The sequence below is a fragment of the Culex pipiens genome, chromosome 2, assembly GCF_016801865.2.
Source record: "Culex pipiens pallens isolate TS chromosome 2, TS_CPP_V2, whole genome shotgun sequence".
NCBI classification, from domain to species: domain Eukaryota; kingdom Metazoa; phylum Arthropoda; class Insecta; order Diptera; family Culicidae; genus Culex; species Culex pipiens.
Window position 1 is genome coordinate 32,280,756 of NC_068938.1, and position 17,870 is coordinate 32,298,625.

At 37.0% G+C, this 17,870-nt stretch overlaps 2 protein-coding genes across 2 annotated transcripts; one reads left to right on the top strand and one right to left on the bottom strand.

The window, feature by feature from the left end:
* Nucleotides 1-14,088: 14,088 nt before the first annotated feature.
* On the bottom strand, nt 14,089-14,473 carry LOC120426881 (uncharacterized). The gene has a single exon (XM_039591683.2). The coding sequence runs from the start codon at nt 14,445-14,447 to the stop codon at nt 14,142-14,144; it is 306 nt and encodes a 101-aa protein (XP_039447617.1). The 5' UTR covers nt 14,448-14,473; the 3' UTR covers nt 14,089-14,141.
* A 382-nt stretch (nt 14,474-14,855) lies between these two features.
* On the top strand, nt 14,856-15,702 carry LOC120426895 (uncharacterized). Its single transcript, XM_039591700.2, has one exon. It carries the CDS (start codon nt 14,892-14,894, stop codon nt 15,195-15,197), a length of 306 nt encoding a protein of 101 aa, XP_039447634.1. The 5' UTR covers nt 14,856-14,891; the 3' UTR covers nt 15,198-15,702.
* Nucleotides 15,703-17,870: the final 2,168 nt, after the last annotated feature.

A 17,870-nucleotide genomic window follows, 5' to 3' on the forward strand; every position in this document is an offset into this window, starting at 1 on the left:
TTTGTATTGGATTTTGGATCCGTTAGTATGGGGAAAACGACACTTTTTACACTTTATTGTCCTAAAAATCCAAAATTGAACCAAATAAAATTCTGTGCGAGCTGTTTATAGATTTTTATATGGGAAACAACTTTGTAGAACATCGCGAAACGATCTGAGCAGAACTGGCTTAGTTATAAGTGGTTTAAGTCAAATGGTTTTTCCAGGGTTAACCTCAGGATTAAAGTATAGCCTTTTTATCAAAACGGTCACTATGATCAAAGAAACAAAACTGTCTGACAGGTGAAAAACTTGTTTTCATTTGTTGGAAACACAAACTGAATTCGTGTCGAATTTGAGGTAAGTGTCGATAATTTCCGGAGGATTTTCAACTTTTTGACCATCAGTTCCTTCCTTCCTTTCTTTCTAGCCACGGTTGTGATAACCGAGCTTATGGAAATGGAACAGCGTGCCAACATAGGAGCGGGTTGGCAGTATGGCGCGAAAGGAGATCCCGATGAAACCAACCTGGGCGAAGGTTAGCCAGGACGACCGGTTCGCGAATACCGATGGGGGCAAACAGATAAAGCCATCTCCACACAATATTATGCCAAAAAAAATCAAAGAGATCAGGACAGGAGCGCCGACTTTGGGAGGGCACGGAACTCGGACGAATTTAGAGAAAAAATAGTAGGTAGGCGATTTTCAACGGATGGTCAATATGACCAATGCGAACCTGACCCGAAGCCTCGAACTAACCGTGGCCAACGTCGACGAAGCTCCCGAGAACGAAGCCGTGATGGAACCGTGCGTTAGAGGCAGCAGTCTAGTTCCATTGCTGTTTAGAGTTAAGCAGACTAATTTTAATTGAAAATAAAAAAGAAATAAATAATTTTTTTCTCAGGTTGGGGTCACTTTTTTAACTTACAAATATATGCAGCTTTAACCTTTTTAAAGAAAAATTGTTTTTAGGCGAGGGCTTTCCGTTTTGCATTTTGCCAATTTTTCTGGATCAACACATATTTTTTTGCAAACTTAAGTAAACTTGGCCCAGATATCGACGAAATACAAAGCGTAACGCCATCGCATTGAAAAAGTTTAATTTAAACATCTGGATTAATAAAAAAAAGACCTTTCATCAATCAAATGTGTAGCAGGAAAAAATTACATGAGCTTCATTTTCTGAAAATTTTATTGCTTTTGATTACACGAAATCTTAAACAAAACTGCCACCTCCGGTCATCTCGATCCTGATCCAGCGGCTCCGAGTTCTGACTGACTATGGGAGGGGGGGGGGCACATGGGGGCCGCCTATCTCGCCAAGGGAAAGGGTTAACATTTTGGGGGAGCAAAAGGTTCCGTGCCCCCCCAAAGTCGGCGCTCCTGTCCTGATCTCTTTGATTTTTTTTGGGCATAATATTGTGTGGAGATGGCTTTATCTGTTTGCCCCCATCGGTATTCGCGAACCGGTCGTCCTGGCTAACCTTCGCCCAGGTTGGTTTCATCGGGATCTCCTTTCGCGCCATACTGCCAACCCGCTCCTATGTTGGCACGCTGTTCCATTTCCATAAGCTCGGTTATCACAACCGTGGCTAGAAAGAAAGGAAGGAAGGAACTGATGGTCAAAAAGTTGAAAATCCTCCGGAAATTATCGACACTTACCTCAAATTCGACACGAATTCAGTTTGTGTTTCCAACAAATGAAAACAAGTTTTTCACCTGTCAGACAGTTTTGTTTCTTTGATCATAGTGACCGTTTTGATAAAAAGGCTATACTTTAATCCTGAGGTTAACCCTGGAAAAACCATTTGACTTAAACCACTTATAACTAAGCCAGTTCTGCTCAGATCGTTTCGCGATGTTCTACAAAGTTGTTTCCCATATAAAAATCTATAAACAGCTCGCACAGAATTTTATTTGGTTCAATTTTGGATTTTTAGGACAATAAAGTGTAAAAAGTGTCGTTTTCCCCATACTAACGGATCCAAAATCCAATACAAAATTGAAATCGAGTGGGCACCTCGAATTCTTAACCGAATTGGCTGAAATTTTCAGGAGAGCTTCTGTGGATATAAAACTATGATATTCTGCCCGCCTATCCAATCTAGCTCAACTTTTTGCTTTTGTGACCCACCCCATTGGGGCAGTTGCCCCACCATCCTCAGAAATTTGTTCTAAAATTACTAAGGGGGTGACCATAAACGACGAAATTTTCAAAACGCTTATATTCACTAGCGTGCCCAGGTCCTCAAGGAAGGTGGGGCAAAAATATTAGAGTTTTGAAAATTTCGTCGTTTATGGACACCCCCTGCCCAATTTTAGAACAAATTTCCGAGGATGGTGGGGCAACTGCCCCATGTTGCCCCACCCTGGGCACGCTAGTGCTTATATTGTTGCCCCACCTTCCTTGAGGATCTGGGCACGCTAGTGTTGCAAATTCGAAAAATACATTAAATTTCCCATAAAATGACAGTGCCAAATTTATATACAGTTCACAATAAAAAAAATCATGGTAATATTACATATGGGAAGGAGTACATCTTTCATGACAGAAAAAAAGTGCCTCTGAAAAGATGTAAATTTACATCTTGCATACGCAATGTAAAAAATGTAATTCCAAAAATATCATCAAACTCATATCCAGCTTACTAAGTTCGCGCCCCAACTCGCACGGCTATCTCGACGCTGTGAAAACTGGACGGTTGTAAATTGTAAATGTAAATTTACATCTTTTCAGAGCTAATATTCAACATTTTTTTTCTGACATGAAAGATGTACATCTTCCCAGATGTAATGACGTCATGATTCGAAATCCGGACACTAAGTAGCATATCATTTTTGTTATAGCTGGCAAAAAAATCATGTAATAAGGTGGTGTAGAAATACCATCAGGACGTAGTCAGTCAGTTTCAAGAAAATGCATGCAAATTATGTCTTTTCTAACAATTTTTCATCAGAATTTTAAAATTAAAATGTCTGTTGTGCTTCGAATCCCGGACACTGATAAAAGCTGATTCGAAATCCGGACACTTTTGCTTCGAATTCCGGACACTCGATTTTACTTATGAACCGCACAAATTTGGACTGAAATGTTAGTGAATGGCATTCTTTAGGTCTCCAATAAGCTGTTCCCGGTGCTTCGAATGCTATGAAATATTTCAAGTTAAATGTTTCGCATTTTTGGTAAACTTATAATTTTATTGTATTTAATTGTTTTGGTATTAACTACAGCATTCAAACAAACTTTAAATGAAAGTTAATGTTGGAATTCATCAAAAAACACAGTTTTGACATTCATAATGCGAACTTAAATCCAAATAATTGATAAAACAAGATGAAGTATCCGGGTTTCGAAGCGTCCGGGAATTCGAATTATGACGTTATTACCATGTTTTTGCCTTTCTTACTTTTTTTTACTGTGTTGAGTAACGTAAAAACGTAATTTTGGATACTATTTTTGATTTTTTTCGACGTGCAATACTTTTTTTTTTGAATTCTGAGAACGCCATCAAATCGGGCGTCCAATTTTGCATAATTTCCCTTTGACACGAATTTTCTGAACCATCACCATTTCAGGATGCACATTATTGAAAACACGTATTTTTCGAATGTTCAAAAATGAAAGGGGTCGTACCGCCCCTCCGTCACGAGATATCGAAAAATTGAGCTGGGATCCGTGATCAGGGACAAAAATTATCCCTTAGGACAGAGTTTCACGCAAATCGAAGAGGGGTCGGGGAAAATGCTGTGTGAGTTGGCGGAATCAATCAGGTAAGAGTGTGACAATATCATCTACAAACTAAGATTCACTTAAACATTTAGCTGAGGACATTTAACCCTCTACTGCCCAAATTTTTTTTTCGATAATTTTTATTTTTCCCGTGTTCAGGAGGTCATTTTGAGCAACTTTTGTTCTACGAAAAACTTTACTTCTCTTGTTTTATGTTTTTCTTGTTTCATTTTTAGTATTTTGATTTGCATTTATCTTGTTTAGTTTATGTTTGTTTTTGGTAGTATTTGGCCTACTCTACCACCTCCTATCATTACATTTTGCCTATCTAATTTTTTCATGTTTTTACAGTAACTTTTTCAATTTTTTGCATGTTTTTCACATTTTCTGCTATAAAATGGAACCATTATCATTTAAATTGTAAATAAATGCGTAGAGGCATAGTCTGGGGCACTAGAAAAATTACTGCATACTTCTTTTTACTTAAAATATAGGATATGTTAGTAAAAAACACAGCCAAAGTTGACCCCTAAAAAAAAAACATTTTTAAAAACATTGGCAAAGTCACATAAAACAAGTCAAACTTCCAACCCTAAAATTTTCCAAAATTTTAAAAGTTCTTTTTCCAATGCTTTTTGAAGATCAAAAAATGGTTGAAAAATGGATTTTTGGCGATTTTTTAAATCGAAGCCCGTCTAGAGGCGGGGTTGGGTTGTAGAGGGTTAATTGTATTGATTTGTTTGCAAAAAAACCCAGCACCAAGCAGCTATTTTCTTTTCATTTTTATAGCTGTGTTTGTTCCAACTCCGTACCACTTAGCATTTAGCATCGTGATGATCTTTTTGGTTAACCCTCTATTGTCCAAAATGATCGGTCATCATGATACTAATAAGAGCAAAGGGTTGAAAATTCGAAAGATAATAGAAAATAAAACAAAATCCGATAACGGAAAACAGCTAAAAACTCCAAATATTTTTTTTAGCTGTAATACAATCAAAACCCGAAGGTTAGAGCACTCTCCCGGCGCTGATACCGCCCGAGACTACTCAACCAAGGTCTCAGACAACCGTCAGCTTATCACACTTACTGATTTGCATGGAAATGCTGCAACAATTTCCGTGCTCGGTCCGTTTCGTTGTGCAAGTATTAAATTATCATATTTTCCAATTCCGTGCGCTCTCCCCCTGCTGCCGTACGATGGCGGACTCCGTGGGGTTAACCTTGGTAAAAGGTTTTTGCTTTGGCGGATATCCGCTGGGCAGACAACGACATTTTAGGAGTTTGGACTGGGTGGATCTCAGCTTGACCTATCAGGTTATCTACAAAAGGGTTGGGTCAAGTTTGTGTGGCTTTTCCTGTGTTTTTTTTTTTCTTAGTATTAAAGACATCATTTTTAATCAAATTGTCTAGAAAGGAGCACAGATATTGTTATACCTTAAGATTTTGTTGACACAAATTTAACCAAATCTCGTTACTTAAGTGAATAAACCCCAAATCTTTGACACGTTTTAAGAAGGTAAAGCCTGCTTTACACACCCACCAACGCTCGATCCTAATCCCAGCTTCCAAAATCTCTAAGGAGAGGAAAACCAACACGCAAAGTATGCAAGAGAACAACGCGGGGGGTTAAACCTCTGACAATTTCATGAAAAATTATGCAAACAGCCAAAAAAGAAGAGCAAAAATAAGCAATAAAAAGCAAAACGGTGAAAAATAATCCCTCACCTCAGTTTACGCAAAAAAAAGAGGATAGAGTTCTCTGGTTGGAGAAAAATGGATTTGCATGATTGTGTATATTTTTTCTGTCAAACCAAGTTGACTCGTTTCTGCTAGTTTAGTAACATCACCCCCTAAGCGCGAGGGGGAGAGGGTTGCTTGGTACTGCTATGTCAACAGGGGTGAGAAGTTATTTCGTTTTGTTTACTCGATGGTTTGGGTGGAAATTTGGTTCGTTGAAACTCGGCGAGCCTTTTCCCGGTTGACATTTCCCAGTTTAAACAGATCAACGTTAACCCTGAAGTGTGCATTCTGCTTATTTGATTTATTTTTTAAGGAATTTTTAAAAGAATTATTTTTAAAAACTAAATTGAATTTGTTTTTATTATTTCATATTATAAAAATAAAATAATATTTTTCAACATGGAGCTTAAAGGGTTGCACGCCTACCACATGGTTGGAAAAAGGGACAAAATTGCATTCCAGACTCGTACAGAGAATGAAATCTGTTGGGGTTGAGCCAGCAGGGATCATGATGAGGTGGCTCAGTTTCTCGTATTAGTCGTAAATTGGGCTGGAAAAGGGCAGCCACCGAAAGGGTGAATAAATTATTAACTCTACAAACTCGCCGTGCCGGCACACAATCCGGCCAGGTTGGGCAGATTTCAATATAACGGATGAATGTTATGCCGGGTGGGTTGTAGAGAGCATGTAAATTGAGTCTCGGATGAACTGAATATTGCTAGAAAAGGTAGAACAATATGGTACAGAGTAGGAGATATCTAGATTAAATTTTCAAAAGGTCCTATCTGCATAGGAAACCCATGAGGGATAGGTTGTTTTGAAAATTTAATCTAGATATGTTAAATTTTGGGTCTATTATCGTTTGGCTTTGTGGCTCTGGAGATGAGCCGGAAAATTAAATTGATTCACTACTGGTTTTCTGGTAAATTTGAACGGTTTTCTTTGTGCAAGTATTAAATTATCATATTTTCCAATTCCGTGCGCTCTCCCCCTGCTGCCGTACCAAGGCGGACTCCGAGGGGTTAACCTTGGTAGTTTTTTTTAACCAACAGCATTAGAGTGGTTACTTCATTTTAATAAAAAAAATTGTAGTTCATCATCTGTTACAATATTTCTTTCTCAATATTTCATCATCGTCATTTTGGCCGTCACCCAAGCAGGTGGAAATAACTGAAAAAGTTCAGGTTCAGGTTGTTATTAAAAAACCCAAATTAGCTGTTATAATAACACACACAAAAAATTGTTCGAAAAACAGCTCATTCTGTTGTCCAAAATTATTACAAGAAACTTCGATAACAGAGAAAAAAAATGTTCCCGATAACTCAATTTGGTATTGAAGAGATTTTTTTCTGTATACTAGTTAATAACTGATTTTGATAATGATTTCTTATTATCATTATATTAAAAAATGTAATATTATTACTTGGTTCCAATTAAATATTACATATTTTCAAATGCAGAATAAAATCACTAAAGATTGGCTTACAAATTTTGCTCAACATTTGAAAAAAAAAATGAAATCTACAGAGACCAGGCAAAATAACCAAGTGAACAAATAACCAAAATGTTTGAAAGATCTTGCAATAAAAAAACAAATATTTCTTTATTCACAACATTTTCGATCAAATCAATAATTTAAAAAACAAACTTTCAAATTTTTCACTTTTCAAAAATGTTTTGGTATAACCACAACTTGACCAAATTATTTCCTTGACAAAATTGGTCAACTTTATCCCATAGTTCTGGACATATTGAGCAAAATAAAAAATAATAAGGCCGATGCAAATATTTTTCAAAGTTTTTGTATCTCGGCTCTGGCCGGGGTCGAGGGGGGAGGAGGGGTTCAAAAAATTTAAAAAATATGAAAATTGAAATAAAAGGTCTAAGTCTCCAAATTTGCATAAAAAAGGTGTTTTAAAATGCATTTTACACTAGTTCAGATGTTTTGCAATCATTAGTTTCCAAAAAAAATGTAAGAGTTGACGAAAACACAATTTCAAGCGAAAAAAAAAGTTTTTTGCGATATTTTTTTTGCTAAAAAAGGTTTTAAACGCAAAGGAATGCATTTTCAATTGATTTCAGTTGCAATTGCACCTAAATTTTCATTGACATTTTGAAAATTTTTGAAAAAACAATTTCCCTTTTTTTCAAACCGACTCTGAGAAGGGAAAAGGGGATTTTCAAATAGTTTTTTTGAGAAAAAAAATATTTTTTTGTTTTGCATATAATTTTATTTTAGCTTTAGTTTTTTTTTTTTTTTAGATATGAGATATGGCGCCCGTAAATCAACTTGGTGTTTAGAGAAAAATGCTCAGAACGTTTGACAGTTCGCTTTACGCCTGGTCAAAATTTTAGCTTAAATCGTCTCTTTCTCAGTTTAACTACCGTCATCAGGGGTGACATTGGGTCTGGGGGTGAGATTGGGTCATACAAAAATGCTGAAATTTGTATGACCCAATCTCACCCCCAGACCCAATGTCACCCCTGATGACGGTATGAAATATCATTAGAATCATTCAGGAGTGATTGAAAATTAACTTTTAAGTGGATTAAATAAATAAATATTCTGAAATAGGAAATTTTGTGATTTTCTACATGTATGTAACCCCTTAATATGTTTCCATAATAATTGTATTTATTGGCATGGAGTTCACTAAAATTCAATTCTGTCGATTGGAGCTTGTTCAGGGAGCTCAAATCTACCATACCTTGATGAAATTGAAGCGTTTACAACTTCAACTCCTTTCAAAATATTTTCATCAGTTCAATCTTTTGCGAATAACATTGTTTCCTTTTTCAATCAAACAACCTCACAAGCACCAATTTGAAATGTGTGCGCCGAAAGAGTCCCAAAATGTGGCCCAAGTCAATCAAAATTTCATTTCTCGCCCAACCCCAAACGCCGTTCTGTCCCTGGGTCGTCTAGGCACGGGTTTCTACGCAAACATCATTATTAATCCAGTATTGGAACCAACCCCCCCACACACGCTTCCCAACACCACCCAATAATACCATAAAACATGGCAGCAACAGAAACCAATCAACTAGCGGCGGCTTCCGGTTCATATGTATGAGTGTGTGGGTGTGTATGTGGACAACCAACGACAACTGACAGACTGGTCGAAGATGGAAATGTGAGGAAATGAAAACGTGGAAAACAGAGTGAGAAGAAATAAAAAAAAAACAACCCCAAACCGGAAATTGCATCAGCAGTTTCTGTGGAAGGATTGAAAAAAATGGCGGTGGTGGTGGGTATCGAAACGACGAGCTAAACATTTCTGGATTGATTGATGTTGCTTCGTGTTGCAAATCGAACGGAACAGAAATTTAATAAATTAACATGCAACAATGGAAAAATTGGTAGTCACGGGGCAATCGATTTTGCTGGCGATTGTGAAACGTGACAAAAATCTGTTACTTAAGTAGGTATTTGTAAAAATTCTGAAGTTTGTATACAATGTTGTCTTTTCTTATGGTGCCACATCCCATTGGTGGCTTCACTGAAAAGAAGGGAAAAAGCAATAATGTGGAGAACAAAATGGATCGCGTTTTTATGTGAAGTCGGAGAGTTGTATTCCTTCATAGGACAGTACAAAAAGAGTATATTGCTAGATAAATAATGATGATACTGATGGCATCTAATAAAGGATTTGACACTTTTTTGTCCAGATTTCTGCGTTTTGTGCGTATATCAATGCTGTTAATCGATGAATCAACGTCATCGATGTCGTTGATCGTTGATTTAAACGTAATCGTAATCGCAGCCATCGTTGATTTAATCGTCAACGTCAACGGAGTCGTTGATTTAAACGGCGTTGATCAACGCGTTGATTATCGATAATCAACGAGTTGATCAACGGCGTTCTTTTATAGTTTTCTAGAGTTTTATGAGGAATGAACGATTTTTTCATAAATGTATTGATTGGGAAACATTCTCAAATAGATGTGACATGGTTGTTCGGGGATCCGGTTGTGCCAAGAGGACTGAAATGACCGGATTTTAAACCGTAATTTGGGCCCTAGCTAATTGCTGGTCACTTTCGTCTCCACTTTGGTTTCCAAGTCCAACCAGGATTTTTCTTATGTAAACACCGAGGACGGACTATTGGGAACCGAGATATGGTCGGATTAACACCGGAATTAATGTTCCGGCGTGTTCAGTAAGAGTCTCGCGTGGCCAAATAACGACAGAATTTGATTTTCTATGATACAATACTGAATTGACCACATGACCCATGTTCCAGAACCCAAATTGAGATCGGCCAAGCTGTCAAACTTCATGACAGACCGGAGTAGCTTCCTGCTAGTATTCAAAGAGTAAACAAAATATTTATGACCTACTGCGATCGGTTTTCGGCACCACACGGAAGATTTATATCTTGGGGTTCGATCGAAACTCATTGATCACCAACAGTAGGCTACTCCGGTCTGTCATGAAGCTTGACATCCTGGCCGATCTCAATTTGGGTTCTGGAACATGGGTCATGTGGTCAATTCAGTGTTGTATCATAGAGGGTCAAGTTCTGTCGTTGTTTAGCCACGCGAGACTCTTACTGAACCCGCTGGAACAGTAATTCCGGTGTTAATCCGACCATATCTCGGTTCCCAATAGTCCGTCCTCGGTGTCATTTACATAAGAAAGATCCTGGTTGGACTTGGGAACCAAAGTGGAGATGAAAGTGTCAGCAATTAGCTAGGGCTTAGATTACGGTTTAAAATCCGGTCACTTCGGTCCTCTTGGTGTACCCGGATCCCCGAACAACCATGTCACATCTATTTGAGAATGTTTCCCAATCAATACATTTATGAAAAAATCGTTCTTTCCTCATAAAACTCTAGAATACTACAAAAGAACGCCGTTGATCAACTCGTTGATTATCGATAATCAACGCGTTGATCAACGCCGTTTAAATCAACGACTCCGTTGACGTTGACGATTAAATCAACGATGGCTGCGATTACGATTACGTTTAAATCAACGATCATCGACATCGATGATATAAACGCCGTTGATTTCAACGATTAACAGCATTGGCGTATATAATACTGGCAGCAACAAGTCGGGTGTTAATTTTTATGAGGAGCAGTCGTTTGTATAATTTGTTCTAATTTGGCAGTGCATTTTATAGGAATTCTCGCGTAGTTTAGGATGCTTATATCAAATCATTTCAAAATCTTTATTTTTAAGCTTTTGTCTTCCATATGTTTATAGGACCTATTCAAAAAAAATCTTTGGAATTCTTTTATATATTTTTTTCTTTTATATATATTTTTATATGACATGACTAAAACCGCTTAAAAAATTATTTTATATGTCTAAAAAACAAAAAAACGACATTAAATAAAATGATACCAGTCAATGTAAAATTTTAGATAAGTTTTGAATTCATTGTTTTATATAAAACATATTTTACAAATTATCTTCAAGTTACTACCGCCAACCGAGGGAAAATCATAATTACAGTCTAAATAGGTACAGGAGATTTTAGAGCAATAGATTTGGAAGTACAAATTATTTTATTCTGTTCCGGTTTTAACCGAAGTCATCCAAAACGTCATGCAATTATTTTTTGCTTTAATAGCTGTATTTATTCGTTACATTTATACGTATTTGCCCTAGATGCCGGTGTTTGATTATAAATAATTTGATATGAGATTGTTTTTTTTTTTTTCAAATTTAAAATCGAAAATATACGTACATATATCCAGTCTTTGAAAAAAATAAAATAATAGAGAAAAAAAATTTAAAGCACTAGGCATTTTGCGGACCTGCTAATTAAAATTATTATATTTTTTCCTAAAAGGCCAATTTAATGCTGAGATTTGCTGAATACAAATTTTAATTCATTTTATTGTTCTACTATTTTCACAACCAAATCTGAATTTCCAGACCAAAATATGATTTTTTTTTCAATTTCGGGAATTCCCGGGACAAATTATAGAAAATCCCGGGATTCGGGAATTCCCGGTTTTGGAAAAATCCCGGGATTTTTGTCCCGGGAATTCCCGGGATGGACGCACTAAATTCAAGGTTTAATCCACCTGGTCAAAAGTTCTTCTCCGGTTATAAACAATAAGGGTAATTCTCCACCAACTCACACGAAATCGGAAAAAGTTGCCCCGACCCCTCTTCGATTTTCGTGAAACTTTGCTCTAAGGGGTAATTTTGGTCCCTGATCACGAATCCGAGGTCCATTTTTCGATATCTCGTGACGGTGGGGCGGTACGACCCCTTTCATTTTTCTGGTTTTTTTTACTAAGACACGTTTTTCAGTGATTTGTAGCTCGCAACCGTGAAGAGATAGAAATTTGGTGTCAAAGGGACTTTTGTGTAAAATTAGACGCCCGATTTGATGGCGTACTGAGAATACCGAAAACACGTATTTTTCATCAAAAAAAAGTTAAAAAATAGTTTTAAAATCGCTGCCATTTCCCGTTACTCAACTGTCAAAAATCGTGAGACATGTCATTTTATGGGAAATTTAATGTACTTTTCGAATCTGAAATAACCCAGAAGGGTCATTTTTTCATTTAGAACAAAATTTTTCATTTTAAAATTACGTGTTTTTTCTAACTTTGCAGGGTTACATTTTAGAGTGTAACAATGTTCTACAAAGTTGTAGAGCAGACAAAAACGGACGATTGTTATGGCTTGTGCACTGCTTGTATGTGGGGATTTTTCGAAAATAAAAAAAAACAAACCGGATACACTCACTCATCACAAAAATATTTTTTTTGAAAAAAATTCTGATTCTCGCAATGCACGAGTCACAACAATCGTCCAAGGGGTCAATCTTATGCAAAATTAGTTGAGCTTTCAAAAAAAATACTTTCAAAAGCACACGATTGAGTTTTAGGGGTCAAGAATTCAAAAAACTGGTCAAAAATGGTCAAAATTATAACTTTTTCAAAAAACTTTTTTGTAAAATTCTGATAACTCGTGAAGAATACATGCAAACCTCTTATGTTTGTATATCAAAATTTTTGTTTTTGTCTGCTCTACAACTTTGTAGAACATTGTTACACTCTTAAATGTAACCCTGTAAAGTTAGAAAAAACACGTAATTTTAAAATGAAAAATTTTGTTCTAAATGAAAAAATTACCCATCTGAGTTATTTCAGATTCGAAAAGTAATAAATTATCCCATAAAATGACATGTCTCACGATTTTTGACAGTTGAGTAACGGGAAATGGCAGCGATTTTAAAACTATTTTTTACCTTTTTTGATGAAAAATACGTTTTTTTGGAATTCTCAGTACGTCATCAGATCCGGCGTCTAATTTTACACAAAAGTCCCTTTGACACCAAATTTCTATCTCTTCACGGTTGCGAGCTAAAAATCACTGAAAAACGTGTCTTAGTAAAAAACAGAAAAATGAAAGGGGTCGTACCGCCCCACCGTCACGAGATATCGAAAAATGGACCTCGGATTCGTGATCAAGGACCAAAATTACCCCTTAGAGCAAAGTTTCACGAAAATCGAAGAGGGGTCGGGGCAACTGCTGTGTGAGTTGGCGGAGAATGACCCATAAACTTGTATCACCAAATCAGCAAAATCCACGCCATTTTTCAAACTGTCCCACTCCACTTTCTTTTTTATCAAATTGGACAGGAAATCTACTTCATAAAGTGCGAAATTTATTACTGTCCCCTTTGGCTCTACGCGACATATGTTTTCATAGTGCCTGCCAGAAACCGCTTCGCCCCAAACGCCTCGAAACTAGGTCAGACCGATTTGTCTTCACTGCATTAAACTTAATTAAATTGCTCCGTTTAGCACAATGGCGAACATCCTCGCAAATGGCTCGCATCACGAAAGCGGAAAAAAACTTTCCATTTCCTCCTCCCCCAAAAAGATATCGTGAAAAAATATGCAGTTAAATTTTAATGAGAGCGTTTGGTAAGTGGGAAATTATGGTATTAAAGTTTATCAAAATGAAGAGTTGGCAAATAATGTTAACCCCATTAATTTTTCAAAGGACATTAAACCTTCAATTAACCCTCCACGTGTATGAGTGCCAGTTGGTTTAGTGCATCAACAGTTAATGGCGTTTTACCTTCTTCGTTTCGAAACTCCCCCCAGACATCGTTTACGACCTTGTCGAGAAGACTCACTTGATGCAGTTTCGACGATAATGCTGATTAAATTCAATTTTCGCGGAATTAAACCCATCAGTGCTTCACGTTTCTCCCTCGCAGACGTTTTCCCCAGACTTCATAATCGCAAAAAGCGCCCAATGAGGCACATGATGTCACGTACCGACACCAACACCCCAACTCCTCACCCCCTTCTTTAGGGAGCATCTGACGTCAGAGAGTGCGAGTGTACAAAAGGCAGTTAATTAAGCTGTTTTGTGTTTTTACTGAGCTGCAAGGACGTGACTTTTACCCCCCTCGAATATTGGTATGGTGTGGGTTGGTTGATCGAGGTACTCGGAAGGGTTTGGGGAGAGCATTGAGACAAGCGATTTAATTTTTACGGGTGATTTCCGATAGTGCTTGCGTGTCACTTACTCTAGGGAGGAATTTATAATTAAAAATTTTAATCTCGTTAAATGAGATGATCCTTTCTTCAAGGTTATGAGTATCAATATCGCATTATGTCGAGATTCGGAATTTGAGGGGAAAAAAATATGCTTCTGTAAATTTCCAACCAGTTTATTATGTTCCATTTACAAAATCTATCAAATTCACAGCCAGTACTTGTTGTATCCATTGCCGCCATAGTTCCACGCTCCATTATCGACGACCTTGGTCACAACCGGTGCCGCCTGGTATCCCCAGGTCTTTCCGTACACTGGCCAGCTTTCGTAGGTTGCCGGGTAGCCAGCATAACCTCCCAGCACGGCGGACTTTCCGTACAGGCTACCATAGGCTGGCCAAACCGAGCTGGAGACGGTCGGAACAGCTGCTGAGTAGGACACCACGCTTGGAAGGTAGGATCCGTTGACTGCGACGGCCAGAGCCAGAGCCAGGACTGCGATGATGAACTTCATGGTGAAGACGGGTGGTTTACAATGCTTCTGATTATAGTGAAGTGAGCACGTTTTGCTAACTGATGACTTTTGGTGGTTTGTTGCACACTTTATATATGAAACAGAAATTGAAAAAAAGTACACCATGTTAATGTACTTGTGTAGATTCACTTTGATTTTTTGCGTTCAAAGTTTCAGTGAATGTGACGGTCAACAAGATGTCTCGCTTGAGTGATTGTTTGATGACTTTGCAAGGAGGATACTTCACCTTGCACTCAACGAAGCGTATCTGTGGTATCCACTCTATTCCAGAAAATGTATTGGTCTAATTGTTGCGACAATTATATCCTTCCACAATCAGAGCAAATAGTATATAAAGCATTGGCACAATTTTTCAAACCATCAGTTAGCAAAACGTCTCCACTTCAAAACAATCAGGAGTATTGTAAACCAACCGTCTTCACCATGAAGTTCATCATCGCAGTTCTGGCTCTGGCTCTGGCCGTCGCAGTCAACGGATCCTACATTCCAAGTGTGGTGTCCTACTCAGCGGCTGTTCCAGCCGTCACCAGCTCGGTTTGGCCAGCCTACGGAGGTCTGTACGGAAAGTCCGCTGTTGTGGGAGGTTATGCCGGCTACCCGGGAACCTACGGAAGCTGGCCAGTGTACGGAAAGACCTGGGGATACCAGGCGGCGCCGGTTGTGACCAAGGTAGTCGATAATGGAGTGTGGAACTATGGTGGTTACGGATACAACAAGTACTGGCTGTAAATCTTCTGTTCTTATGATTGTAATAAAAGTATACAAAAGCATTTGAATACTAATAATATTTGTTTAACATGTATCAATAGACCCCTAAAACCCTATGATAAGTTTTATGTGTTTAAAGCGGTAAAAAAACACGCTTAGTCATTTCATAACATAGCGACTAATCGGACTATAGTGAACGGATTTGGACACTTCAAGTTGCAAAAAAGAGATATTTTTATCCTCTGTTTGACTATCGGAAAACGAGGGGCCAAACTGGTTCTGTACCGCTCCGGATTATCTGACAGTTTTGTTCCGAAATTATTTTTTTCAACAAAAAAAGCAATAAAATATGTGTAAACAATTAGTTTTTAACGTTATTTTATGAAATATTATGTAGAAATTATGGTGTGAAATACTCATGTTTTGTAAAGTTTAACATGCCTAAATAAGTAGGGGAATGACAAACTATCAATATTAACTCAAATGCCTTAATAATAATAAATAAGTTTGATACTTTGTAGATTAATGAGATGTATGAACAATTTTTTTGCCCGATTTTGGGACTTTTATTTCATGTTGATTAATATAAAATATTTGGAACATTACTGAGAATTCTAGAGTAAATATTCAAAAGCTGTGGTCTTAGGCTTACCTCCCAAAGAAAAAAAAATCAAAAATATGTTTCTTGTGCAGAAGGGCCCTTATGATTGTTTAATCTAGAGTTTGGGTATTTTAGCAAAGGATAATGTTTCGGTACGGACAATTTTTTGATTTGAAATTTGTTGTTTTATTGGGTACGATAACTTGTTAGCTAAACTATGATAAACAGCACATAATATTATTACAGAATGGGGGTACTCACTGATACAGCTTATCTACAGTTTTTACAATCCTGCAATCAATTTCACTTTTTAACACTACCATTAACTATCACAATCAAGTTAATACCTCGACAAATATTTCACTATTCTTTCCAGGAAAACGCTCGAAACCAAATACAAAATCCGTGAAAAGAACCACGCGAAAACCACCACGCGATTTATGGAACCAAAACAAACCTTGCGCAGCTGATTTCACGATTGTTGACGTTTCTCCATTCGTTCGCCCCCTTCGGGAACATGTTGGATGGTGTTATTTTTTGTTGAACGAATAGATGGCGTGCTTAGAAATGCACTAGGGTGCTACAAAATTGACTTTTTAAGCTATTTTAACCATTTTGGCGTTATATTTACTGCTGTTGCTATTTATTTCATCAAAGGTGCGTAGTCCTAAATTTTGCGACTAATCTGGTTCATATAATTAGCTTAACCCGCTAACGCCCATGGTACAGCATCAGTGCACCAAGATTTTGAGATCGAATTTCTCGAAGTTGTGTCTTTTTTTAAATGCTTCTTTTTGCACATGTTTAAGAAACACATCTAGAGTTTATTTTCGAAAGATTCTATAAGCTATTGTGACTAACTTCTGATTTAAATTTCATCCACGGGTACAGAAAAAAAAATCCTTATCTTTCTTGGGAGCACTGGTGCACCCATTTTGCATGGATTCAATAAGGGAATTATGGAAAGAGAGGAATCACAAATCCGTATAAATAATTTCAAGATTGTTCAGGTGTAAACCGAAAACGCGATCAAAAATTAAAGTGAAAGAATAAGGCTTTTAACTGCTTATTTAATTGTCGGTGTTCAAGCCGCCGCACGGTTTAATCATTTTCTGACGTACATTCAATTTTGCAGTCCAAACCCAGTCATCGAAAAAAAAAATCTTTTTCAAATTTTCTTTTCTTGATTTGTATGCACCTACGTCGAAGACCAAGATTGTTTACTTTTTGCTCTTTGGTCTGACAGTCTTGGTCTGACAGATTTGGTCTGACCGGATTCAATACTTATGGGCCAAAGTAAAGATATTCCAGAGATATTGAACCAAAATTTACTTATTTAATATTTTTAAGACAGGTGAAAAGCTCTGGGCGTTAGAGGGTTCCCAAACATGTTATTAAATTTCAAGTATTCCTATTTCTGCCAAATTTGTTCAACAACTTTCATCTATTTGGTCCCCACTTTTATATTATTGCTGAAAGAGTTAATTATTTCATTTCATTTCATTTATTTCTTTGTTTAAGCATTAGATGTGTGAAGTTACTATCCTAAGCTGAGATGTAGACTACCTTTCAATAGCTGTTTAATTCAAATTTGGGAACAGAGTTTGCGGGTGCGAATCTACTAAAGGAAAAAGTTACAAAACAACCTTTGAAAAAGATAGTTAGTCATTTATTTTAATATATGTATTTGCTTTATTTTCTAAAACAGAACCGAAAATAAAAAGTCTAGAATTGGGTACTAAAGCCCTGTGTAAATTTTTATGTACAATGGTAAAAAACACGATTAAAAACCATTTCTGATCACTTTTTTTTATTTTAATGCAAAAAAATAATATTGACAAGACAACATTTCTTCGATGGATCAACTATGGTCCCCTTGGAACGAGCTGTCAAGTAGGAGCTTTTCTGTCAAGAAGGACCGCGAGGTTAATTTTTCAAAATTGGTTTATTAATCCATTTTAAACTCTTTGTGGCTGTACAAAAGGTCATTGTACTAAGAAAAATAAGCTTTATCGCTGTAAACAATAATATCAGCAATCTTAGCTTCATTTTAGGACCCAATTGTAGATTTCCTCTTTTGTGTAAAAAAGTGA